Source organism: Ostrea edulis, chromosome 2, assembly GCF_947568905.1.
Source record: "Ostrea edulis chromosome 2, xbOstEdul1.1, whole genome shotgun sequence".
Classification (NCBI taxonomy): domain Eukaryota; kingdom Metazoa; phylum Mollusca; class Bivalvia; order Ostreida; family Ostreidae; genus Ostrea; species Ostrea edulis.
The window spans coordinates 1,945,324-1,972,864 of record NC_079165.1 but is presented as its reverse complement, the minus strand read 5'-3'; the positions used below and the strand labels follow the sequence as shown (position 1 = coordinate 1,972,864).

At 34.6% G+C, this 27,541-nt stretch overlaps 2 protein-coding genes across 3 annotated transcripts in view; both read left to right on the top strand.

Moving 5' to 3' along the window:
- LOC125680310 (transmembrane protein 145-like) overlaps window positions 1–5,109 on the top strand; it is a 32,981-nt gene extending 27,872 nt beyond the window's left edge. The window contains exons 10-13 of one of the 2 annotated variants that reach the window (XM_048919783.2): window positions 305–425; window positions 1,518–1,577; window positions 2,432–2,674; window positions 3,454–5,109. In XM_048919783.2, coding sequence (XP_048775740.2) covers window positions 305–425; window positions 1,518–1,577; window positions 2,432–2,674; window positions 3,454–3,621 — 592 coding nt within the window. In that variant the 3' untranslated portion in view covers window positions 3,622–5,109. The remainder of the gene's footprint in view (window positions 1–304; window positions 426–1,517; window positions 1,578–2,431; window positions 2,675–3,453) is intronic. The other variant, XM_048919782.2, reaches the window with a different exon arrangement.
- On the top strand, window positions 4,357–26,453 carry LOC125680306 (transmembrane protein 145-like). Its single transcript, XM_048919776.2, has 13 exons — window positions 4,357–6,165; window positions 10,390–10,464; window positions 15,574–15,648; window positions 16,867–17,073; window positions 18,534–18,621; window positions 18,904–18,975; window positions 19,494–19,643; window positions 23,182–23,354; window positions 23,765–23,937; window positions 24,161–24,281; window positions 24,566–24,625; window positions 24,740–25,051; window positions 25,310–26,453. Exons 1-13 carry the CDS (start codon window positions 6,058–6,060, stop codon window positions 25,451–25,453), a joined length of 1,758 nt encoding a protein of 585 aa, XP_048775733.2. The 5' UTR covers window positions 4,357–6,057; the 3' UTR covers window positions 25,454–26,453.
- Window positions 26,454–27,541: the final 1,088 nt, after the last annotated feature.

The following is a 27,541-nucleotide window of genomic DNA, read 5'->3' as shown; positions in this document are numbered from 1 at the left end:
TAATTCCATACAATCTGATTCTAGTTTACTATCAGTTATGTGACAGTATGTGAAAGATGAGGAAGGTCTACATCACCCGTGTAGTTGGAGAACTTGTTTAGACAATGTATTCCTATATTGTAACATCTTTATGTAAGACAAGCAACACTTGGCTTATGATTTTCTTATCCACTCTTGCTTAATTGCTTCTCCCATTATGATTTACCTATGTTATTTTATAATTTGCTAATTCCTGTCTGCTTGCTTCTCTCATTAAGTTGCTTTATTATTTGCTAATCTCTGTCTCCTTGCTTCCCCCTTTAAGGTTCTGGCTGGGCCCCATTGTGTCTCTGTCAGCTGCTTTTGCCATGGAAAAATGGATCAGAGCCAAGACAGTACACAGTGTAGACCTGTTGATTGAACTTCTTAGCCACTTGTTTTTCTTAGTAAGTATCTGAACACATGCCTCGTCATTGTGATAGACCACAGTGAATGTCCATTTGAAATGGCACTTCTTTTTTTGACAAGTACTTGTGATAGGTCTAGGATAATTATAAAGATTAAAGTGTGCACCTTACAGGCTATTGTACATCAATTTAAATGTCTTCATATGTGTAGTAATTAACAAATTGATCCCCTCCCCCAGCAAGATTACATACATCATGCATGTTTTATCCTTATTTTAAATCTGCAAGTAACCTTCTCTGTTGCATATTAATGTTCATTTATAAATAATTCCAATGTTATTTATTACAATTGTTTTGATTGGACAAAAATAAAGTTGAACAAGAGTTTACACATCAATAAATCCGAAATCGCGATGTATTCAAACACGCCTGAAAACAAATAACATAGTGCGGGGAAACTATTCAAATTTTTGCAATTGTCAATAAAGTGAATGAATTGGAATTATAAGAATCAAACATTCTTTTTGAAGAATTTATCGATGTATGTTTTATCCTTATTTTAAATCTGCAAGTAACCTTCTCTGTTGCATATTAATGTTCATTTATAATTGACCATAATATTCTAAATGATTGAACAGATCATATACTCGGTAGATATAGTCAATAGTCAATCTGTTCTAGGGCAGGAATTTACCTGCATTAGACAATAACATTCTCTGTCTTAACAATATAATTGTATCTTTAGAATCTTTTTTTAATCCATACTTATTGTATAGTGCTTAGTATGTGTTATGTAAACAGTGGATATATATACATGTATTATTTAATATTTTCAATCCAACAGGTGATGTGTTGCACTTGGTTGATACTTTTCATTCAATACAATTTGTTCATTTAAAAAGTCAATGTCTATGAAGATTTAATCCTTAATTGTAATCAGGCTTTCAATAATTTAAGAGTAAAGATTTACGAGTATTAATCGGGCTTATTTTGTATTGTGTATTTTGTGTCTTGTTTAATGTTAACTTGTACAAACTGCAGTCTCTGTTTCCATCACAGTACTTGTTTGATGATGTATACTGATATATACTGTTTATGCAGACATTTAATTTTCTATACTATTTCCATTAGGTACTGACCAGGCCACAAGCAGCCAATAAGAACTTCCCATACCATGTCAGGACATCACAGGTGAGCTTCACAGAGTCTTACTCGATATTTAAGTTACTTTATCTAGAGAATTGGGAGGGGGGGACTGACCATTTGACAGTGAATAGACATGAATCACACCTCAAACATCCATGTGCACAGAATAAACAAAACACAAAACGTACATGTATATGTAAATTGACTGCAAAAATCATGCAAACATGTATAATTGTGTGTTATGTACCAAAGTTGAACTGAGACACAAAAGGACATCCGTTAGATCGGGGTGGAAAAATAAAGAAAACTGATGCAGTTTGACATAAAAGATATTTTATTAAAACTGGAAAGAAGTTAAGATAGCTTAACTTTCAATTCAGTTCCCCACACTTTAATTTACAGTAAAACACAATTACAATGAACAAGTTTATAATGAATTCTCACTTAAAATGAAATGATTTTCATTCCCTGTAGCTTTAAAACATATGATGAATTCATTGGATATAGCAAATCACGTTTATTACAAATCAAAATTGTTAATCACCTGCACTTCACTATAAGTGTGTTTTACTGTAACTTTGTGGTGTGCATTTTTACAGATGGAGTTATTAATGGAGAGAACACTTCACTATAAGCATGTGTCACTGTAACTTTGCAGTGTGTATTTTTACAGATTGGGTCGTTAATGGGGACAACACTTCACTTTAAGCATGTTTCACTGTGACTTTGCTGTGTGTATTTTTACAAATTGGGTCATTAATGGGGACAACACTTCACTATAAACATGTTTCACTGTAACTTTGCTGTGTGTATTTTTACAGATTGGGTCGTTAATGAGGACAACACTTCACTACAAGCATGTTTTACTGTAACTTTGTTCACTGTGTGTATATTTACAGATTGGGTCGTTAATGGGAACAGGAGATAACGAGTTGGACAGTTATAGTGCTCATCCTTACGCCGAGGACTCGCTGAGCCGACGAACTTCCATTGACTCTAAGGGCCCTGATTTCTCTGGCCTCTTTATCACGTCCAACTCGAGAAGTACAGACAGGCTGGTGCCCAATGAAAGCTTCAGTGAATTCCCAGATTCTGCCATTAAAGTGGAGACGGCTCCTCCACCGACGTATAACAGTGCAATGGTAGGTGTAATGTTTGTAGAGACAACTCCTCCACTTTCATATAACAGTGTAATGGTAGGTGTAATGTTAGTGGAGACTTCTCCACTTTCATATAACAGTGTAATGGTAGGTGTAATATTAGTGGAGACTTCTCCACTTTCATATAACAGTGTAATGGTAGTGCAAGAGTAGGTGTAATATTAGTGGAGACTTCTCCACTTTCATATAACAGTGTAATGGTAGGTGTAATATTAGTGGAGACTTCTCCACTTTCATATAACAGTGTAATGGTAGTGCAAGAGTAGGTGTAATGTTAGTGATAAACAGCTCCTCCACCTTCATATAACCGTGTAATGTTTGTGATATATAGATTCTCTACCTTCTAATAACAGTGTAAAGGTAGGTATAATGTTAGTGGAAATGGCTCCTCCACCTTCATATTACAGTGTAATGCTAGGTGTAATGGTTAAGTGGTACAAATATTAAGTAACTTTATTTTAAGACAATGTATTTACCTTCTAATGTTTGCAAAAGGAACCTTTAATGTCTAAATGTCTTCCCTAAATCTTTGGCAATATATTTCTTAGACATGTTTGATATTTTGAAATGTTATGAAGTTCAAGTTTTACTTCAGGAAAAAAATGTTAATGTTGCTCTCAGACTCTGTCAAAATAATTCGACAGCTGTAGATATGCCATCTGTAAATTTCTAATTATTGTGAATCTTCTTTCGACTGTTTAAATCAAAGTTTCAAATTGCATTGTCTCGAAAAGTTTTCAAACCTTGATTTTTTCCCCCAGAATCCAAGAAGACACAGTGAAAACATTGTACGGAGGCCAAGTGGTGCAGTGCTGCCCCCTATACGTCGTAACACAATGACCTCAACCTCACTGGTGTCAGAAACGTCTGAACCCAGTTCACCAAGGAAGAGCTCCACTGCTGCCCTCTTCACCATTGGAGAAAATTGAAATATGAAGCCATTAATGCTCATGAAAAACATAACAGAACCAAATCAATATCTAAACTGTATACATGTACATGAACTGTAGCCTGTAGTGTTCCCTAACCCTCACATGGTGATTATTTTGATGGGAAAAACAATATACATGTAGATGTGATGTAGAAAGTTTCTTATATATATATATTATAGTGTCTCTGTCTCATTCATGACAAGATGTGGTAAAAGAAAAATTCTCTGCTACCTATTCAGGGCGTTTGTACACATGTATTGAAATCAAAATCTAAAAATATTGCATGGGCAAGGATTATTTAATGATTGCATTTTTCAGTTACCTTATTTGCTTGTTTTGACAGTGTTATGGAATATAAACTTTAATGACATACATGTTTGTAGAATCCTCTCTCTCTAAACAAAATTTTAATCCCTTTATCTTCACAGCATACAAACTCCCAAACCTCTCCATTCACTTGTAAGGAAAACGTTAGTTTCTCAATAATGCACTATGTAGCTAGTATTGCTCAAGAGCCGTAATGGCAGTATTTTGCATTTCTATGAATATTATATTACAAAGGTGTACTGGATAATATAATTTTATCCCCACAATGAAGTGTAGGGGATATATTGGAAGCAGCCTGTTAATCTGTTGACATGAATTTGATCGTACATTTGTGAGAATTTGGACACCCTTTAGTCACCATATAAAGATGTACTCTGGGTATTTTCATTATGATTGGGCATTTTTTTCTTCATTTTACGGGAGTTTTTTTTTTCAACTTCATGGACTTAATCATTTTGTTATAGATTTTATAACGTTTTCTCACAGAGCCTACTGAATTAGTTTAGGAAGGAATATATTGGAATGGAATCGTCTTGTCCATCTATCTGTCTGTGGACATTGTTTAGTCCTACATTCTCAACACACCCTGGAGCTACAAAACACTCTTAATGACGTGGTAGGACACCCCCCCCCCCTTGAAAAATCCAACGAGGGGAAGGGGCGGTTTTAGTTATGATTGTTATGATTATAGTATATATAATTATAATTCCATTATACCACTCTGGATGACTTTTTTTAGACTGATTTTTTGATGATCTTGCAGATTCTGATGTGTGTTGTGTGTCACTCTCATATTGATACTGACATCGTTTAAATCTCGTGATACAACTATTGTGCCTTTCAAATTCCGTCCTATTGTACCTTTCTAATTCCGTCCTACATATTAATTAGGCATTATTGTTAATGAAGTGATAACTGTTTTGTTATAGACAATGAAGAGTAGTTCAACATATGTACACAATTAACCATTTTTGTGTACTATGTTGAGTTTTTAATATATTTTTTTGTTTTTATTTATCTATTTATTTATTTATGCGATGCTGCTGGAAATTAAAATGGATATTGGAAGTACATAAAGCTTTGATGAGATATTGAAGAATATTTTGAAGTGTTTCTGAAATGTGACATATATATATAAAGGTGTTTAACAGGAACAAAGTCTCTCGTTATCATTTCTTGTGTTATTGAAGATGTTATAAATGTTTTGTTTTCATTCCAGTAAATTAGATAATTCATCAAATATCTTGTTTTCTTTTTACTGTTGTGGGTATTTAAAACGATCGAAAAACAAAACCAAGCAATACTTAGAAGTTCGTTTGGCAAAGTGCACTTTTGAATGTCTAGGAGATTCTGGTATAATGGGTTTGTGTTCTCAAAATAGACTGTCGTGATTGGAATTGTTTAGGCGCATGACCATGTGTACTGTGTATCGCTTTTAAATGTTTTTTAAACTGGGCACCGAAAGGATTATATACATACATGTACATGGTACTTTATGATCCATTGCTCACTGATTAAAATGGATATGTTTTACCAAGTACATAATTATTAGAAACGTATTCTCGTCATACGTTTAGATTCATCTGGAGGGCTGCTGCAATTTATTTTGCGGTATTTCCAACGTCAACAATTTTAAAGATAAAAATATTTTAAGGTTTATTTTGAATGGTTGGTTAATTTGAACTGTACATGTTCAGCATAATGTGGTTTACAGGTAAAACTTCGAAAGATATACTTTTGAGAGAAGGGGGAAATAATTAAGGAATTTGTAGACGGAACAAATGGTTTATCGATACTCCACTGCAGGGGGTTTAATGATTTCTTTTTGCGTTTATTCTACCCAGGTCATTGATTTTTACCTGTTGGAACCCCAGTTCAGTCTCCAGCGCACAAATCGATATCGTTTTACCTTTAACGCCTAAACTTGTCTGCTTTGGATCTAAGCTGAGGCAAAATTGAAAATATTTCGTAGGTGATAAAAGGGACGTGATATTCATCAACAGATTAGCACCAACCTACAAAATACCCTGTAGAATTCACGCGAATGTGACGTAACAATTTGTAGATGTTATAACAACAGCTTAACAGTGTACATGGACACTTAAAATGGCGGAATTTACTTCTAAATGGACTTTTCTAGTGTTATTCTGTGTTGCCATTTCTTGGAGTGTCGTTGAATGTCTACGAGTTGATGGTAGTATAGTGACGACTGAGGTAAGGGTGACGCGCTCTGTTTATCTCACAAACAACACGTAACGGGGCTACATTCATATACAGTCGGGTACCCAAAATATAATGTGTAGATCAACAATCCAAGCATGCGATATGCTACTCTGATCCCATTTTTCAGTAGTACGAAATGTTGAAAACATTGATACACAATCTTGAGTTTAAATTCAAAACTAATCTCGTTCCATTGCGATAAGCCTACAATAGGAATATGTTCTTGCAGAGACATTATCATATATATATATTCTCTCTCTCTCTCTCTCTCTCTCTCTCTCTCTCTCTCTCTCATAAATAATTGCATTTAATAATGCAAATGGCATACCTATATATTCCAAAGATTTTCGTGCAACGGGACAATTCATTATATATTTATTTTGGTATCCCATGCCATAAAACATGAACCGAGAAAAGCCCCGGATTCTTAGCTGATGTCCTCCTTGACAACACCTAGATAAATTTTATAGGATATTTGCTTTATCTCGCCGCAAACAGAATGTAATGGTCATCTTGTTTGCTGTATATGTTTTAATCTTCAAGGACTCTCATTAAGGGAGACCTTCGGTGGTCCGCTTTTGAACAAGGAATTAAGAAGAAATCCTCGTAACAAAACAGCATTGGGGAATTATGACACAACAGATTGGAAGCACGGGTCGCGTCCTGACATACTTAATTATTTTGAATGATAGGGAAATAGAATCCTAAATCATTCACTACGAGTGTTGAGTCGGGAAATTCTACCGAGAGGACAAGATTAGCAGTCTAGGACGAGTCCTAGACAGCGAATCCTGTTTCAGAGATGGAATTTCCCTATCCCATACCAGTAAATAATGAAGGATTATTTTTCTCACATTTTACCCACAGTTTAGTGCATAACTTCAAGAGCTTTGAGAAAATTCAAAACTACCAAAGTCCTCATTTGAACTTCACTGTAAAAACTAATGAGACAGACAGAAAGAGCATATACCCAAAACCAATGTTGTCCACCATAAAGCACTATCAAATTAAAATTTAAAGAAAACATTTTACTTTACCGTGTATTGCGTCAGTCATAGAAGATATATGACGTCACAATCAATGACGTCGTAGCAGTACAAGACAGCATAATAGAATCCTTCATTAGTACGAGTGTGGGATAGGGAAATTCCACCGAGGGGACAAAATTCGCAGTCTAGGACAGCGAATAAGCAGTCTAGGACAGCGAAACAAGATTCGCAGTCTAGGACAGCGAATCTTGTTCAAGAGGTGGGATTTCCCTATCCCACACGAGTAAATAATGAAGGATTACATTTCTCACATTTTACCTACAGTTTAGTGCACAAATTTAGGAGCTGATTTGAGAAAATTCTAAATTAGGCCTATCAAAATCCTCATTTAAACTTCGATGCAAAAACTAGTTAGATAAGCAGAAAGAACATACCCGAAAATGGACGGTTTACACTGTAAGTGTAAAGTAAGTGTAAACTAAAAAAAACAACCAAGGTTGTCCACCAGAAAGCTATACTACATTAGAATTTAAAGATAACAATGCAACATATTTTACTTCACTGTGTAACGTAACTCTTCACCGTGTACAACGTAAATCATAGAAAATATATGACGTCACAATCCAATGACGTCGCAGCAGTGTGAGACTAATAGAATCCCAATCGAAACTATTCGGCTATTTCCGTAACCGCAAATGAACCGGTTACGGCAAACTCCCTGTCGAGGCCTCATTACGTCACCTACGAATAGAGCAAACGAACTCTGGTGGAAGTTTGCCGGTTACGGAAAAAGACGAGCACGTGATCCGATTGATAGAATCCTTCATTAGTACGAGTGTGGGATAAGGAAATTCCACCAAGGGGACAAGATTAGCCTAGACAGCGAATCTTGTTCCAGAAGTGGAATTTCCCTATCCCACACGAGTAAATAATGAAGGATTATTTTTCTCACATTGTACCTACAGTTTAGTGCATAAATTTAGGAGCTTTGAGAGAATTCTAAATTATCAAAATCCTCATTTGAACTTCGATGCAAAAACTAATTAGGTAGGCAGAAAGATCATACCCAAAAATGGTTTACACTGTAAGTGTAAACTAAAAACCCCAAGGTTGTCCAACAGAAAGCTATATACATTAAGATTTAAAGATAACAATGTAAAATATTTTTACTTCACCGTGTAACGTAAATCTTCACCGTGCAACGTAAATCATAGAAAATATATGACGTCACAATCCAATGACGTCGCAGCAGTGTGAGACTAATAGAATCCTTCATTAGTACAAGTGTGGGATAGGGAAATTCCACCGAGGGGACAAGATTCGCAGTCAAGGACGAGGCTTTGCCGAGTCCAAGACAGCGAATCTTGTTCCAGAGGTGGAATTTCCCTATCCCACACGAGTAAATAATGAAGGATTATTTTTCTCACATTTTACCTACAGTTTAGTGTATAAATTTAGGAGCTTTGAGAAAATTCTAAATTATCAAAATCCTCATTTGAACTTCTATGCAAAAACTAATTAGATAGGCAGAAAGAGCATACCCGAAAATGGTTTACACTGTAAGTGTAAACTAAAAAACCCAAGGTTGTCCAACGGAAAGCTATATACATTAAAATTTAAAGATAACAATACAAAATATTTTTGCTTCACCGTGTAACGTAAATCTTCACCGTGTAACGTAAATCATAGAAAATATATGACGTCACAATCAAATGACGTCGCAGCAGTGTGAGACAGAAAAATCTCACATGGCTGTCTCACATGGGTAAAGTCTATCTCACACTGGTGATAATGTGAGAAAGAAAAATCTCACATGGCTATCTCACATGGGTAAAGTCGATCTCACACTGGTGATAATGTGAGAAAGAAAAATCTCACATGGCTGTCTCACATGAGTAAAGTCGATCTCACACTGGTGATAATGTGAGAAAAGTCGATCTCGCACAGGTGATCATAGCAATGGATTAATAGAAATTCTGACTAGATCATTTTTCATACACGTAGTTTCGTGGTAAAACAGAAAAAGAATCATCCAAGGAAAAATTGAGTGTAAACTCCTACTGATTAGAAGTCATGTGACTTAATCTAGTGGTTAATTATTGTGACTCCATAATTAGTTTATAATAGTCATCTTTTGAAAAATTTTATTTCTTTTAATCACAAAAATAAAAATAATTAAATCCATATACAAAAACTGCACATAAATATAGATGTTTTCCGCATCTACGCAAGATCGAAAGTCCATATTACACCAAAATATCGATCAATATTAAACACTGATCAGTGAATGGGCCTTTACATTAATTTTTTTTTCGTTACTGGTATTGTGAAATGCAGGTCATTTTCTCGATCGGGGTCGATGGTACTGGGATTGCATTCATCAGATGTCCTTTAAATATTAACATACTTATGCAGTTTGCTGATTTTAATTCTTTCCACAAATATAATTGTATACTCAAATGGATCGACAACCCACGATATGGACCCAGCTCGAATAAATTAATGGAAAACTCTGTACGAGGAACACGGCACGAATAAGTAGACATTGTTTTGAGAATTACATTATAAATAGAATCTCACAGACGCAATGACATGACAATAAAATTTGAACGGAATAGATGCAGACGAGTCAAGACGGTTGATGTTTCAGCTGTATTGTACATGAAATCTTTTAAAATACTAGGCTATCATTCGATTATCATGCGGTGTTTCCTATCCGACTTCGACTGTAAATTTCCTGTCGTGTCTTAGTCGACCAAATCAACATCCACTGTTACAAAAAGCTATATATGATAAATTCTATTTACACACGAGACATACAATGTAGACTTTCCTATCGACACAACAAATTCTTTTGTTATAAAATTTTCTCAGCACACAACATGAATAATTATGTAACATATATAATTATTAGAAATTGTCATAAATTTCAAACTCTTTGTGATTCACAATGTGAATTATATATCTTAAGGAACCATGCAACGCCATTAATAGGTCTCTGCCATATGGCAGGTGTCCTATAGTAATCACTCTGTCCGTCTGTCTGTCCGTCAACACTTTCTATGGCACACTAGATCATAAGTTTTCTTGGAAATATTTTTTTTAATATAAATTTGATGCATACTACTTGGAGTAGGCAGATTGAGACCCCTTTCGATTTTCAGATTTATCGCGGGGCCCTTCCTGACTTGTCAAGTTTGTAATTTTTTCTCTCTTTTCTTTTCAGGATTGGGTGTTTCTTTCCAGGTTCTGCTACATGAGCAAAAGTGGTAAATTGGAATATGTCATCCAGTTTCCTAAGGTAAGATCTCTATACAGAGCATAAAGGTGACATCACGTGATATCGCCGAAACGTACAGCTGTAGAACTGTGGCTCTACGGAAAAAAATGACAGACCGGTCTGTCAGTGTCAACTTATAATTTTTTTGAGTATAGCTACATGACGTTATGGAAGGAAAATTACGGGGGTGGGGTGTTGGTGGTGGGGGGGGGGGGGGGGTGTTCAAAACGCGAAACATTGGAAAATTACAGAAATAATTACGCTACATATATTATTTTTTCGTTCAGAACAAATTTTCTTGCTCTACATATTTATGTAACGCTCAATAATTTTAATATGTAGACAACCTGTTCGTCTGTAGTTTAGTTTTAGTACTAGTTTGCATTCTTTATTTTATTTATTTAGCTTTTATTTTATCTACCATGTCTTGATTTTTTTAAATCCAGAAAATCGATATACCTCCGATACTTAGGCCTAATATTTATATTTTTTATTTTGATAATGATGGAATACTAACAATAGTAACTCCTTTTCCTTGGCATTGTTAAAGCACTGACTTCACGGTGTATTATCTGACAGAAAGGTGACGTGACTATATTGTCAATATTTGAGGGCGAAATATGTTGCTATAGTAACATCGTAGAATGCCGTTATTGTTCGTTGAGTACTAGTGCGTTTCTCCTTATAGATATTAAATTCTGAAAATGTTCACAATTCCAAAGTTGATAAAATCTTACAGAAGAATTTATGAAATTAGTGCTTACTGATTCTAGGTTTAAACATATGCCGGTACTATTGTACTAATTAACCCGGTTTACTATTTGATTGGTTTTCATAACGTAAGTTTTATTTTGATAAACTGCGTGAACTCTCTCATACGTAATTTTTCAAATTTCGGCCCGGAGGTTATAAAAGTCTTACTCGTACTCAGCTATATTGTTTTGAGTACCACTCTGGGCAAGCTTTGAAACATACTCGCAAAATCTTAAGCATGTACTCCATTTGAGTATGAGAATGATTTTATATAAGTTTTGTAACCGTCACTTTTGAGTTTGAGTACGATTTCGAGCACGAAGTTTGAGTTTGAGTATGAAAACGTGCTTAAAAAGTTTTATAACCCCCAGGCCTGATTGTGCCTATTATATGTATATGTAGTTTATTTCTGAATAATTTTGAAGTGTTCACAGATTTCACATAGCCATGCACTCATTGTACTTTCAGTAAAGATGTCAAAAACCAGTAAATTATATAATTTTTAATTTTATGAATATAATTCACACAATTTTAAACTCTATTTTTTCCCCGTTGTAACTTAAAAATCCCTCCCTGCTCAATGGCAATAAGCGCCGAGCATAGGCCTAAAATTTGCAGCCCTTCACCGGCAATGGTGACGTCTCCATTTGAGTGAAATATTCTCGAGACGGACGTTAAACAATATTCAATCAATCATTCAATCCTCTATTTCAGTCAATGCTATGTACATTATAGATGTGCATGTAATGCTCTAGGGAAAGGAATCTGTTTCTGGTGTACAAAATGTAGAACTTTTCAAGGCTATTTAATCTTTTCTACATGAATGTGGTCGTTATTCTGAAGAAGAAAAAATTCATGAACTTTTTTACTACAAGTATAATTTAACAATAAAACTACCTGTACACTCTGTAACCACAGATAGACCTATACCTGTATTGTATACAAATAGACCTATACCTGTATTGTATACAAATAGACATATACCTGTATTGTATATACAAATAGACCTATACCTGTATTGTATACAAATAGATATATACCTGTATTGTACACAAATAGACTTATACCTGTATTGTATATACAAATAGACCCATACCTGTATTGTATATACAAATAGACACCTATACCTGTATTGTACACAAATAGACCTATACCTGTATTGTATACAAATAGACCTATACCTGTATTGTACACAAATAGACCTATACCTGTATTGTATACAAATAGATCTATACCTGTATTGTATACAAATAGACCTATACCTGTATTGTATACAAATAGACATATACCTGTATTGTATATACAAATAGACCTATACCTGTATTGTATACAAATATATATATACCTGTATTGTACACAAATAGACTTATACCTGTATTGTATATACAAATAGACCCATACCTGTATTGTATATACAAATAGACACCTATATCTGTATTGTACACAAATAGACCTATACCTGTATTGTATACAAATAGACCTATACCTGTATTGTGTACAAATAGACCTATACCTGTATTGTACACAAATAGACCTATACCTGTATTGTATACAAATAGATCTATACCTGTATTGTATACAAATAGACCTATACCTGTATTGTATACAAATAGACCTATACCTGTATTGTATACATATATACCTATACCTGTATTGTATACAAATAGACCTATACCTGTATTGTATACAAATAGACCTATACCTGTATTGTATATACAAATAGACCTATACCTGTATTTTATACAAATAGATCTATACCTGTATTGTATACAAATAGACCTATACCTGTATTGTATATACAAATAGACCTATACCTGTATTGTATACAAATAGACCTATACCTGTATTGTATACAAAAAGACACCTATACCTGTATTGTATATACAAATAGACCTATACCTGTATTGTATATACAAATAGACCTATACCTGTATTGTATACAAATAGATATATACCTGTATTGTACACAAATAGACTTATACCTGTATTGTATATACAAATAGACCTATACCTGTATTGTACACAAATAAACACCTATACCTGTATTGTATACAAATAGACCTATACCTGTATTGTATACAAATATACCTATACCTGTATTGTATACAAATAGACCTATACCTGTATTGTATACAAATAGACCTATACCTGTATTGTATACAAATAGACCTATACCTGTATTGTATATGCAAATAGACCTATACCTGTATTGTATACAAATAGACACCTATACCTGTATTGTATACAAATATACCTATACCTGTATTGTATACAAATAGACCTATACCTGTATTGTATACATATATACCTATACCTGTATTGTATACAAATAGACCTATACCTGTATTGTATACAAATAGACCTATACCTGTATTGTATACAAATAGACCTATACCTGTATTGTATACAAATAGACCTATACCTGTATTGTATACAAATAGACCTATACCTGTATTGTATACAAATAGACCTATACCTGTATTGTATACAAATAGACCTATACCTGTATTGTAAACAAATATACCTATACCTGTATTGTATACAAATAGACCTATACCTGTATTGTATACAAATAGACCTATACCTGTATTGTATACAAATAGACCTATACCTGTATTGTATACAAATAGACCTATACCTGTATTGTATACAAATAGATCTATACCTGTATTGTATACAAATAGACCTATACCTGTATTGTATACAAATAGACCTATACCTGTATTGTATACATATATACCTATACCTGTATTGTATACAAATAGACCTATACCTGTATTGTATACAAATAGACACCTATACCTGTATTGTAAACAAATATACCTATACCTGTATTGTATACAAATATACCTATACCTGTATTGTATACAAATAGACCTATACCTGTATTGTACACAAATAGACCTATACCTCTATTGTATTTTTTTTTATTCGTTGTAGATGACAAATTATCTACTCATAATGTGTGACAGTTTTATAAATTATTGTAATGTGAGAGGACTGTCTAAGGTTTTGAACTTGTGCCTAATCATTTTGATGCTTTTGTCTATGAAATATGTTCAATTCAATTCAACAACAGTCCATTACTCTATTCACCGGAAACTATAATATATATATATATAGATATAAGCCGGAAATCAATTTTATTCAATTCCCACCTTTTTATTATCTTGACTATCTTATAAAAGTGTAGATACATATCGTATTTCAATTTTTATCAAAAGTAATTGTACGTGTAATGGTTTTACCAAGGATTTTGTTATATAGAATATATGATATTTGATACAAGTACGATATCATCTCTCAATTTTTCCAATAATTCATTCTGAATATTTTTTTCAATCCAATATATCAGTAAGTAGTGGCGGGAACTTTGTTATGTACATCAAAATTAAGTAAAATACTAATAACTCTTCTCTTCCTTTGGAAGTAAAAAATATAGCTAATAGAGCTAGTTTTAAATCTGCTGTCAAGTTGCATCTTGCAGAAGAAGCTCGTAGGAGGGAAGAAAGCATTTTATATGTAATGTTTTTATGGTGTATAATGATACATTTTAAAAAATATTTTGTATCAATATATAGTCAAACAATGTACATAATTTTACTTAATTTGGTCTAGGAAAATTGTCTAATGCTCAATCTTATTTTTGTCTATGCTGTCTTAGTCATACATAATCTATAATAACCTATAACATCTTAGGACTCTATTGGAAATAAGCAAGATTTATAAATTGCTTTCATGGGTTATCCTAGGCAAAGATTTATTTAAAGTATATAATTTATATTGTCTGTGATAAGACCTGGTACTGTGATAAGCATGTATTTTGATAATGATGGTGTTGTGGCTATAGCTGTGATGATATCTGGAGTGCTATTGCGTACATATGATAGCAATGTGCCAAAAATTCATTTGTGATCCCTAATTGACATTATCAATGTATTTTACAATGTATATGATTAAGATTTGTAATTTATCTGATGCTTTGCCTGAATGAACATAATAATAATAACTTTAAAACAAACTATTTACCTGCTGTGTGAACTACAATCAATTTAGATCACTTCTTTGTTTGTTTGATATTCGTAGGATTGGTTAACTATATATCGTTAACCGATTGGTGACTGTATTATCTGCCATAATACTATCCATCTCATTGCGATCCAGCCTCACCCTCCAACACCTCCCAAATGCACCAACATAGTGAAGTTGAAGTGTGTTGTAGTAACATTCCATATGCTGTGTGAACTACAATCAATTTAGATCACTTCTTTGATAAATTCATTGTAGTTATGTTTATCAGATTGTGGAGCCAAGATAAATATTTTAAAGCATGTTAACATTGGGAAAACTAATTTTCATTCTTCCCTCTTGTTTCAGTCCTATGAAAGGCAGCATCTATTGTTCTACTATGATCGACCGACCATATGGGAAAATGTGTACCCAAGTTCCAAGGTAACGAGCGCCACACCTGTACTTCAGAATATGTTAATATACTGAATTACCTAAGGAATAAACACCATGCATTTCAGAGATTTGTTTTAAACTTCAATGGAGCTATGTTCACGTGGTATTATGTTGACAAATACTTCGATAATCGTCCGTACTACTCCGGTACTAATTTAACACATGACACTCTGTATTAGGATTTAAAGGCACACCTTGAAAGCTGAAGTTTACCATCGTGTAGTGAAAGATGACAGATTTAGAGATGGGGAGAATTTTTGCGTCTAGAACGACTAAACAAAAAAGAAAAGAAAAGAAAAAGATATATATGTGCGATATATACTCGCGCATTAACATGTGTTCTGTCACGTGGTAATCGATTCATTGTCGTCATGATACCGCGATTGTTTCGATATATAAACATACATATGAGATCGATATCGATAATGACAACGGAATATTTATCGATATAATGATTTACTTACAAGTGCGTCATTCTTGTCAGTATCGACAGAATAAGATCGTTTTGATTTGGAGTATTTAAAATAAATCATTCACATACACATCGCATCATTCGTGTTCACCATATTGGTATTCTTAATTACGCATGTACATGTATACTTAATGAATCTAAGATATACGAATAAGCCCGATGTAACATAAAACCCTCATTGAACATGCCCACATCTAACTTTATACTCAAATCAGCCTAATCGATATGTAAATAGTCATTTCAGGATAAAACTCTGACGAATCATTGTAACAAATTTCAAGACTAATTGTTATCATTAGAGTTTTTTAATCGTGATATTCAATGTGTAGCCAATTATCTGTGGGACGGACGACAGGTCTTAGGAGAGGGAGAGAGAGAAAGGGAGGTTCGAGTGGTGGGCAGGGGGGAGAGAGGGGGATCAGAGGAGAAAATAATAGGGCCGTTTATAGGATTTGTCGATATCGATAACAGGACCATGCATACGACTTGTCGATATATCGATTCCTCTTAAACAGTAGACACTGTCGATAAGTGACGTAAGAACTATATTTATTGGACTTTGTCAATACCATATCGATATTTATTATTAGACATTTTGTATCTCCACACTTTATTATCAATATTGTATCTACATAGCGTGTATAGAAAAAATAACCGATACCAATTTTTATAAAATGCTAATTTCTTGACACTGCAAACATAATTTCTTAGTCTGATGTATCTATTTCTTACAGACTTGTGAGCAGAAAAAAGCTGTTCTGGATATCTCGCGGGGACAGATTCTTCCCTTAAGTCCATTAAATTCTTACTCTGGGTGTAAATACATCGATATCAGTGGCGTCCAATATGTGGAATGCACGGATACACAGAAGTTTAGCTCATCACGTGACATGTGGTGGTACCTCGTGCTCAGTCGATGTCCTAGTGATAGAGAAAATGCGGTAAGAAGAAGTTTCAAATGTCACTTTATCAGTAAACTTATTACAATAATTTTCATGACTTTGTACAATTAATGGGACCACATGTTTGGACATTAAGTGTGTGGTGATGTTAAAGCAATATTAGCTGTCATTTTGGTGTCGAAAAAAAAAATGTAAAATTGTGATTTCATATTTCAATGACAGTTCTAAAAATGATTGATTGTATAAATTATTTAACGTCCTCTTGAGAATTTTTCACTCATGAATATGCAGACGTCAGCATTACCGGTGAAGGGCTGCCAAATTTAGGCCTATGCTCGGCGCTTACGGCCTTTGAGCAGGGAGGGATCTTTATCGTGTCACACCTGCTGTGACACGGGACCTCGGTTCATGCGGTCTCATCCGAAGGACCGCTCCATTTAGTCGCCTTTTACGACAAGCAAAGGGTACTGAGGATTTATTATAACCCGGATTCCCACGGGATCAGAAAAATGAAAGCTATTAACATTGGTGTTAGAAAACGTATTATGGGGCTCTGATTGAAGCAGGATTAAGTTTTCTCGTACAAAAATTAATTTCTATTAAGTTATATATTCAATACAACCAATATCTTTATTTTGATGAAATCTTAAACTTAGTTTTAATTTTATCAGTGATTATGGTTAAAGTTACATACAAAACTATCACATGATAACACATTTGTACAACAAAATAAAATTGTCAGTTTTAAAGCTAATATTGCTTTACTTAATTTGTTAATTGAAGTACTGTTATAGTGTTACCAGTAGACAGACAGTGTAGACGATGCGAATGTATCGTAAAACATCTGTAAAATTCAATAGCTCACTTGAGCTGAAGGCTCAAATGATGCGAATGTATCGTAAAACATCTCTAAAATTCAATAGCTCACCTGAGCTGAAGGCTCAAATGAATTTTTCTGTTTAAAATTTGTTTGTCGTCCGTCTGTCTGGCGAAGCAAGGAGGGTCCACGACAAATGTCTGGACCAACAGGGGCAGGGAGCCACAGCGGAATTCATAGATTTCAAATGAATGAGGAGTGCTCATTTTTGTTCACATCATATTCCTTGTGACAAGGTCGGGGTCATGGATAGGATAACACACACACACACACACACACACACACACACACACGCCCCCGTTTACATTGTAGATTGTAATAGAATTTTGTAAAACTATTTGTGAATGTTTTGATATTGCTAAAATCTCATATTTACCACAATTTTTTTTTTCAATTGATAAAGTAAATTTGAAACTTTTTACTTTCAAAATATAATTGTACATACCCTCCACTTTCCATCCATATGTGATATTCCCCCTTAATGATTTTCATGTGAAAATGTACCATTTCAGGAATTTTATATCGTCAAAACGAATCTGTATTAAAAAAATCTCTTCTACCTGTCTTAAAGCAGCCGTATTTAAGTGAGTTATGTAACCCATTTTCTTTATGTGTTTTGCAGGCACTTGAAGGTTTGAATATCAGCTTCCGGTTCCATATGACGAATGGTGATGACCTGTGGCACAAAGAGTTCTCAGCAGATGAAATGTGTAAGAATTGAAAACATCTTTTTTTCTTATTTCAAATCAATACGCCTCCGTGAGACAGTTAATATGAATGATTTTAAAAATTACTTTGTACCTGGCTGTAGCCAAGAGATGGCAAAGAGATACAATTTTATTTTGGATGTAATTTCCTGTTAGCAAGAGAGAGAGAGAGAGAGAGAGAGAGAGAGAGAGAGAGAGAGAGAGAGAGATTTAAAAAGTCAACATATGATACAATTAATTGTATTACAGCATTAGAAATACAAGGCTCGTTACTTTTTCTTGTAGATATTTTGCCGACAGACATAGCCTTCTTGGTTTTGTATTTCTTCATCACCATTATATCCATGGTATTTGCAAGTATGTATCTTAATCATATAATTTCACACATCTCCCCTGTAATACGCCTGCTGCAATATTTCTGATTGACAAAGATGCTAATGAAATATAGACGTCACCAGGCATAGAATGGCCCTTTAGAAATATCACCTGTATCGGAGCGATATGATTGAAATGGAAATAATTTATATAATGCATGTTGCTTTCATCTAGTAATGAAATGACACATTTCGTATTTGCTTTAAGGACAGTCCTGATCTTTGAGAGAGTTTAGACACCCTCCTCGGTAACCAATAGCATGATACATTAACGCATCTAGAGGGATATTGATTTTAGCCATATTCTGGTGATTGGTTTAGAGATTGCTTGGCATTAATATTTGATAAACAGGTTGTATACCAACAGAAAGAGCACACATGTCCCCCTATACGCTCATTTATGAAACTGACATGAATTTGTCATGTTTCAATTTAGAAATAAAACAGTTTATCAATCAGTATTTTCCCCAGTGAAATCATTATTCCTGCAATTTTTTACAGTTATTTTGAGGTCCAAACAGATGTTCCACGTGACCTACAAGATTTACCTGACGTCACTGCTTCTGTGGTGGTTTCACCTGTTATTATATTGTATTGCTTATGGCAGATACTCGTCGTACGGATACAAAGAAACGGCCACTGAGCGCGCAGGTAATATACAACAACAGCTAAACACACTCACAAAATGTGAGAGAGAGAGAGAGAGAGAGAGAGAGAGAGAGAGATAACCAACTGATAAAACCTGTAAAGTTAGGCGATTTTAACCATTTGACCAACGCCAGAGAGATTGGCATTTTAAATTGTGTGAAAATTTAAAAGGTTCCTTTGAATCAAATTTAGATGATGTCATTTTTATGTTATCAACAACGAATGTTCTACATGGCGCACAAAAATAATTATTGTTCTATACATGTATCAGAACAATTTCCCACGTTTCAGAATTTTGCATTTTCCAAGAAAAGATGCCATCAATAATTACGATTCGTGATCATAATGTTGATCAACATCGGGTGATATGTACATGTAATTGGATTTTCTGGTAAACCAGCACACTGATGTTTCTTCAAATACATTTTTCTTATGGATTTTATTGGCTTCGTAAAGCTGACAACTGTATTCACAAATAGTAATTTCCCCAACACGAAAGCAGTTTTATCTGTTCTCATTAAAATACCCTACTTTTCAATATCAAACGAGAGGGGGAGGGGAGTGAAACTGCTCCCGTGCTCAGCTAGGAGATTGTGATACATGTATTAGTTAGAGAACGAAACAAGGGGACAGAGGTGCATGCAGTTTGATTTGGGGCGTGTGCGGAGTTTTACTCTGAAATTCCTAGATTGTATGGCTCCTTGCTGAGGAGATTTCAAACGGTACTTCAAGTAGAGGTTGTCAAACTACGTACTGGACTGGACGCATTGGCTATGAATCAATTGTAGTACGATTTACAAGTCCTCTTTATTCACCCCCCCCCCTCCCAATTACATGTAGATAGAAAACAAAACTAAAAAAAGAAAGAAAGAAAATGAAACGCTTATTGATAATTTAAAAAGAGATAGCTTATTTCTCTTGAGACAAAGCAATATAAAACGTATTTCACCACACACTTATAAATCTATACATGTATGTATATTGTATTTAGGAAACTTATCTATTCATGATCGATATGAAATGGTGTACTGATTAACAATTCAGTTTGCAGTTACACGGGTGGTTTGTGGTTTTGAAAAGAGTAACTGGATGAACTAGACTCTATGCTGAGAGCGAACAACAGTTATTGTTATGTAGGTGAAACACTATAACCGTGATTACCACACGCAATGGAATCGTGTGTAAAACTAGTGCTGTCATAGAACTTTTTCAAATGCAGTCATGTGTGTTGTACCAAATAGCGTGGAACTACAATGTAGTACAATCAAATTGTGGCAGTGTAACCCCCCCCCCTTTCTTCCCCAAAAAACAAAACCCAAACAACGAGACGTTCTGTGTGCCTTTATATCTAAATTTCGTTACTGAAACTTCAACTTTCACACTATGAAAATCACTTACAATCAAAACAGCGGAGTTTTCTTTCGGTAAAGTTGTGAACCGTTAACCTTTTTAACGATGGAAACCTTATCCATTCTGTTTACTTGATCTATCCAATAAAGCAGTGGAAGTTGATTTTAAAAGAATGGTAATAGAAACATAACTCTTCTAAAATTCAAAAGTTTTCTTTCTTGCCAGTTTTGGTTGAATGATATGATTGCATTTCATGAAAATTATAAAACAATTGACAAATACCATCTAGTAAACAAGCCACCAATTATAAGAAGGACGATGTAATGTCAGAGTGTTTCTTTCCAAAACTCTTGACACCCTTCTTTATCTTGGTCTTAGTGTACGTACTATTTATCTATTGAGTTCATGTCCGGTATTCTGGCTACGAAAATCGTCTGATCCCTATCAGTGTGATGCAGAAAGCACCTTTTGGATGATGGAACGGTAGACATTGTTAGTGAGGGAATATCTGCTAAGTTGGTGGGACAATCCCCCCCCCCCCCTCGAAAACATTTACTTTGTCTTATTAGACCTGCTCTCACAGTTACGAAGCTGAGATGAGATATAAATGAAATAGCACGTGATTGCTGTCTAATTTTCTTTGGACGACGAGTAGCAAAACTTACATGACAACACGGCGTCCGGAACTTCTTTCTAACTGTATTTGTTTCTTATACATATTTACATAAAAGTCATATTGGTCCTCGACAAAACAAAACACTTATTATGTTTGTTACTGACGGTCTACAGAAATTTGTTGGGTTGAAAAAGTCCATAGAAGGTTTGACATTTCCCCATCTTCTATAAACTTTAACAACCCGAGAAATTTCTGTAGATAGTAACAAACCTTATAAGTTTAATATAACTGTTTGGAAGACAGTGAAGTTGGTCTTAGGTCACTAGACTAACACAGAGAGAATTGATCAATGTGTAAACATCAATATGCATGTTTACTGTGAATTGTTTACCAGAAAATCAAACGTTATCAATATAACGAATTACGACATATATATACAAAGGCTAGTCTAAATTTGTAAATGTTTTCTTATTTCATTTGTCCTCCGATAAAAATTTAAAACAATTAAAAGGGTTGACTATGACAATGAAAAATGTCTATTTTATTGTTTATCTCAGCTGTGTATGGCCATAAATACGATTTGCAAAAATTCTTTTACTGATTCTAGTGTTCAGAAGTTAGGTGGTAGCTATTTTTACTTGTTGTAACTGATTTTAGTGTTTAGAAGTTAGGTGGTAGCCATTTATACTTGTCGTGACTGATTCCAGTGTTTAGAGGTTAGGTGGTAGCTATCTTTACTTGTCGTTACTGATTCCAGTTTTTGGAGGTTATGTGGTAGCTATATATCTTCACATTTTACTGATTTCGTTGTATGGAGGTTATGTGGTAGCTATATATCTTCACATTTTACTGATTCCGTTGTATGGAGGTTATGTAGTAGCTATATATCTTCACATTTTACTGATTCCGTTGTATGGAGGTTATGTGGTAGCTATATATCTTCACATTTTACTGATTCCGTTGTATGGAGGTTATGTGGTAGCTATATATCTTCACATTTTACTGATTCCGTTGTATAGGGGTTATGTGGTAGCTATATATCTTCACATTTTACTGATTCCGTTGTATGGAGGTTATGTGGTAGCTATGTATCTCCACATTTTACTAATTTTGTTGCATGAAGGTTATATGGTAGCTACATGTATATATCTCCACATTTTACTGATTCCGTTGTATAGGGGTTATGTGGTAGCTATATATCTCTACATTTTACTGATTCCGTTGTATAGGGGTTATGTGGTAGCTATATATCTCTACATTTGACTGATTCCGTTGTATAGGGGTTATGTGGTAGCTATATATCTCTACATTTGACTGATTCCGCTGTATAGGGGTTATGTGGTAGCTATATATCTCTACATTTGACTGATTCCGTTGTATAGGGGTTATGTGGTAGCTATATATCTCTACATTTGACTGATTCCGCTGTATAGGGTTATATGGTAGCTATGTTTCTCTACATTTTACTGATTCCGTTGTATAGGGGTTATGTGGTAACTATATATCTCTACATTTGACTGATTCCGTTGTACGGAAGTTAGGTGATGGTTATTTCTACTTGTCTTTCATTTTTAGCCCGAGTGTTTGCAGCTCTGAGCTCACTGCTGTTTATGCTGATGCTTTTACTGATGGCGGATGGATACACCATCATTAAGGGCAAAATGACCTCAATGACCGTCGTCTTATTTTCCATTTTCTTCACCGTGTACGTCGTAGCCTACGCCACACTTTACATCGTAGAGGCCAATGTAAGTAGAATCAATGTAAAACAAGAAATATCTGATAAAAACGGAAAATATAGAATAATTTGATAATGAGTGTGGGGATTGTTTTCCATTAGACTGTTCATAATTTATTGAATTACCTTACATAACTTAAAATCAATGAAAAATACGACATGGTATGCATGCACATAAATATATTACAATGAAACCTGTCTAATTCGACATGCAGTGGGAGAAAAAATGATCGGAATAAAAATTGCGTCGTAATAGACGGTTTAAAAGAATGAAAATATGAAATTGAGGGTCGGAATGCCCAGTGAAACGGATTACATAGGTGTCGGAGTAGGCCGTTTTTACTGTACTAACGCTCTTGCAAAAAAAATGTTACTCGTTATAGCTGTCTATGTAGTATAATATACATCTTACTTCTGCAGACATTCGATCCTGGCACGGTGTTGTACATCTATGAATACTGGCCCGGGTACGCCCTGATCACCCTCCGCCTGCTGGCCTGGGTCTTCTTTGTGGTGTATCTCTTTATGACGCTGAAGAAACACAGGAAGAGCGGGTTATTTTACTACCCGCTATTTATCATCTATACACTCTGGTTAGAAGCATTGCTGTTGTCTTTGTTATGTATCACTGAGTGTGCTATGGATAGTTAACCGGATACTGGCATATTAAATTACATTTGGTTAAATATAACAATTGATCCAGGATAGTTCATATAAATGAGGTCAATGAATTTTTGTCCTTCCTTTTAAGGGAATACTATGTTGCAGTGACTACAATTGTAGTGATTTATAACAACATTACTCTGCCTCTTTCAGGTTTTGGGCAGGTCCAATTGCTATTATAATCGCCATGTTTGCCATAAAACAATGGGCAAGAGAAAAGATTGTCAATGGCGTCGATCAAATGATTATGATGTTAGGCCATGTTACCTTTTTGGTGAGTTTTCAACTTAAGATTAACAGAGATAGAAAACATCCAACATTTGGTCACCTTTATAATTATTACCTATGTCAATATGAGGTAGCTCAGGACGTTATAAGGAAGGGTTAGAATGCTGAGATGATTCGTTCATAGATTACATGCATTGATTGTAGATAAGTTAGAAAAATACCTCAAACGTAATGCCTGTTAACAAGAGAAACATGGATAATTTCTGAAAGGTAACTCTTTACTTTAAAATGATTATACATGTAATTTGTACTTACGTGTTACTGTTTCAGATACTCACCAGGCCATCTGCTGCCAATAAAAATTTCCCCTACACAGTGCGAACAACACAGGTGAATATGTTGCATATTTCCTTTGGTTTATATGTATGCTGTTGCTGAAGATCATTTTCTGAATACTGCCTTTTACTATTGCCCTATTAAACTTGATTTTATTCGCCATTACAGATTGGGTTCCTCGGTGATGGAGACTTGGATAAACCGAACAACTATGAAATATCAGAAGAGGAATTGCAGGCTAAAACAGGACCAAACCTTAATGATATATTTACTGTTTCCCAAACTCGTAAAGAACCATCAGCACCCAGAGAAGAAAGACCGTCATCTCGGACGCGCTTATCGCGGCCATCAACGGAAGAAAGTCTGTCATCTCGAACCCGACTGACAAATCCAGCATTTCAGGAGAGCGAGGCTTCTACGTCAGCAGGCGAGAGTGACAATGACACTCCTCCTCCGTCCTACACAAGTCTGACAACAAACGTAAGTGTTTAACGATCACTGACCATGTTGCATGCGTTGTGTTCGAATCATCTACTTATTTAGAATAATTTTATGAAGTGCAAAAAGTGGTTAGGAAAATAAAGTAAATATACTGTATATAGTACATGTATATTCAAAACGACAAAATGAATAATTCAAATTGCTCTACGTTTTTTTAGCTTGTATTCAAATTTTGCAAAACATAAACCTTCTTGTGTCTAAATATCTGTCGCTGTCATCTTTATTTTTCTTTCGTAGGAGTCATCGTTACCACCACTGAATCATTTCGTTACCAGCAATGCGTCACTTCCGTCTCGGAAAAATGCTCTTCCTCCACTTAATATCGATCAGAGACCAAAGAGAGGTAATGCTCTCCCTCCAATAAATCCCCAAGAAACTTGATAAGATATTTACTGCTCAAAATGGACATTAAACACGATGGTATCAACGACATTGAAAGAGTAAAGAAAAGGAAGTGATATGACTGTATGTCCAAAGGAATGCTGGGAAGTCACGATGATTTGAGGTGCTGAAAAAATACTTAATGCTGTGATAAAGATTTCTTCCGCAATTATCGATTATATACTGTTTGTGTGCTGTTTGAATTTATGATTGAATTGTGGGATGGAACTGAGTGCAGTGTACATCTTGCAATATAATTTCAAATATAAAAAGCCCTACTTTTGTATCGGATAATTGTGTAAGTTATCTTTGTGCATCACGCTATCCCATTCTCGTATACATCTGCGGTATACAATGCTGAGTGAACCGTCTTTTTATTTTTGAACTGTGTACGTTTTGTCTACAGTGCATTGTCTCTACATATGATGTAATCATTTTCCGTTCGTGTAACACAAACATTGATTTGTGCCTTACTGTATCTCAAAATTTACTTAGAGTAAAATATGATTCGTGTGTGGTTTTTGTTTGAAGCAGTCTTCTCTGAATGTTACATTATATACATGTATATGATTATAATGTGGTAAGTTGTATTTTAATAGTATCTTTTTCCGGTGAAAGTAAACCGACTTGCTGTTATGGAGAGTGGTGAAAGTGCTAATGCATGTTTCTTTCTAAGTCTCCCAAGGCATTAAGAGAATGAAGTTTCTAGCAGATATTAAATATTGGCATATGGCTGGTATTTAAGTTAGAAATGAAATGCTCATGTGTGTTTATGAACTCTGTTTTATGTAGAAGTGAAACCAAAAATGGCAAATTATTTTTAACACCCTGTTCCGTCCTTGTTTTTTCCCCCAGCTTTACTGTGAAATTATGAACCGTCATGTGGAATATTAACGTTGAATTATGAACCGTCCCATGGAATATTAACGTTGGATAACTTTGTTTATTTAGTTTTGTTACCATATTTCAAACGTTTACAAATAAAACATCAATTCTGTTATCTTTTTTTTTATCTTTGTGAAACATTACAATGTAAAACTTATACGGTACCAATTTTGATGCACCAGATGCGCATTTCGACAAATAATGTCTCTTCAGTGATGCTCAACCGAAATGTTTGAAATCCGAAATAACTATGAAGTTTTAGAGCTAAATATAGCCAAAAACAGCGGGCCAAACAAGTGGAGCCAAATTCGTCCAAGGATGTATCCTGTACGTAAAGATGTATAGGAGTGTTATATGTATGTTAATTTGCTCGAGTCTTACTGATGAAGGAAAACAGAATCTAGGAAGCAGGGCCTGTAACTCTTGTTAGTGAGTTGGTTGGAGAAAATATCTTAAAGTTTGAGCCACTAATGATTAAAGACAAAAGCAACGTAGCTTTAATGAATTTCATAAAGGACACATATAGCTGCATATAATTACAACTTACAAAGAGCAACATTGAATTTACTTTTTGTGAACTTAGATGCTATTCGACGACAACCGTTATTGTCTTTGTAAGGCTCAATATCACTACTGTAAATGTATTGGCATTAATTCCAATCTGATAATCCTACATATACTCCAACTGCCCTTTAAAAGATGAAATTCTTCAAAACCATGCTTCAATTTTTAACACATTTGATATTCCAATTAATGAAATGTGAAGATGGGACGACTGAATGAGTTACCGTACCTATACTGGATTCTTAAACCTCGCACAGAGATACATTGATATGAGGTACCGTACTTATACTGGATTCGTAAACCTCGCACATAAATACGTCGATATGAGTTACCGTAACTATACTGGATTCTTGATACATCGATATGAGTTACCGTACCTATACTTCGCACATATATACATTGTACATCGATTGGTTTAGTAATTGCTCTACCAAACCCCTATCTTTGCTCCTTACGAAAACATTAACAAATGCGAATGGGACACTTTAAACGTATTGTATCTTACTTTTACTCCAAATGCCCTTTCAAAAGATGGAATTCTTCAAAACCATGCTTCAGTTTTAGGCACATTTAATATCCAAGTCAATGGGTCGAATGAATATGAGTTACCGTACCTATACTGAATTCCTAAACTACATA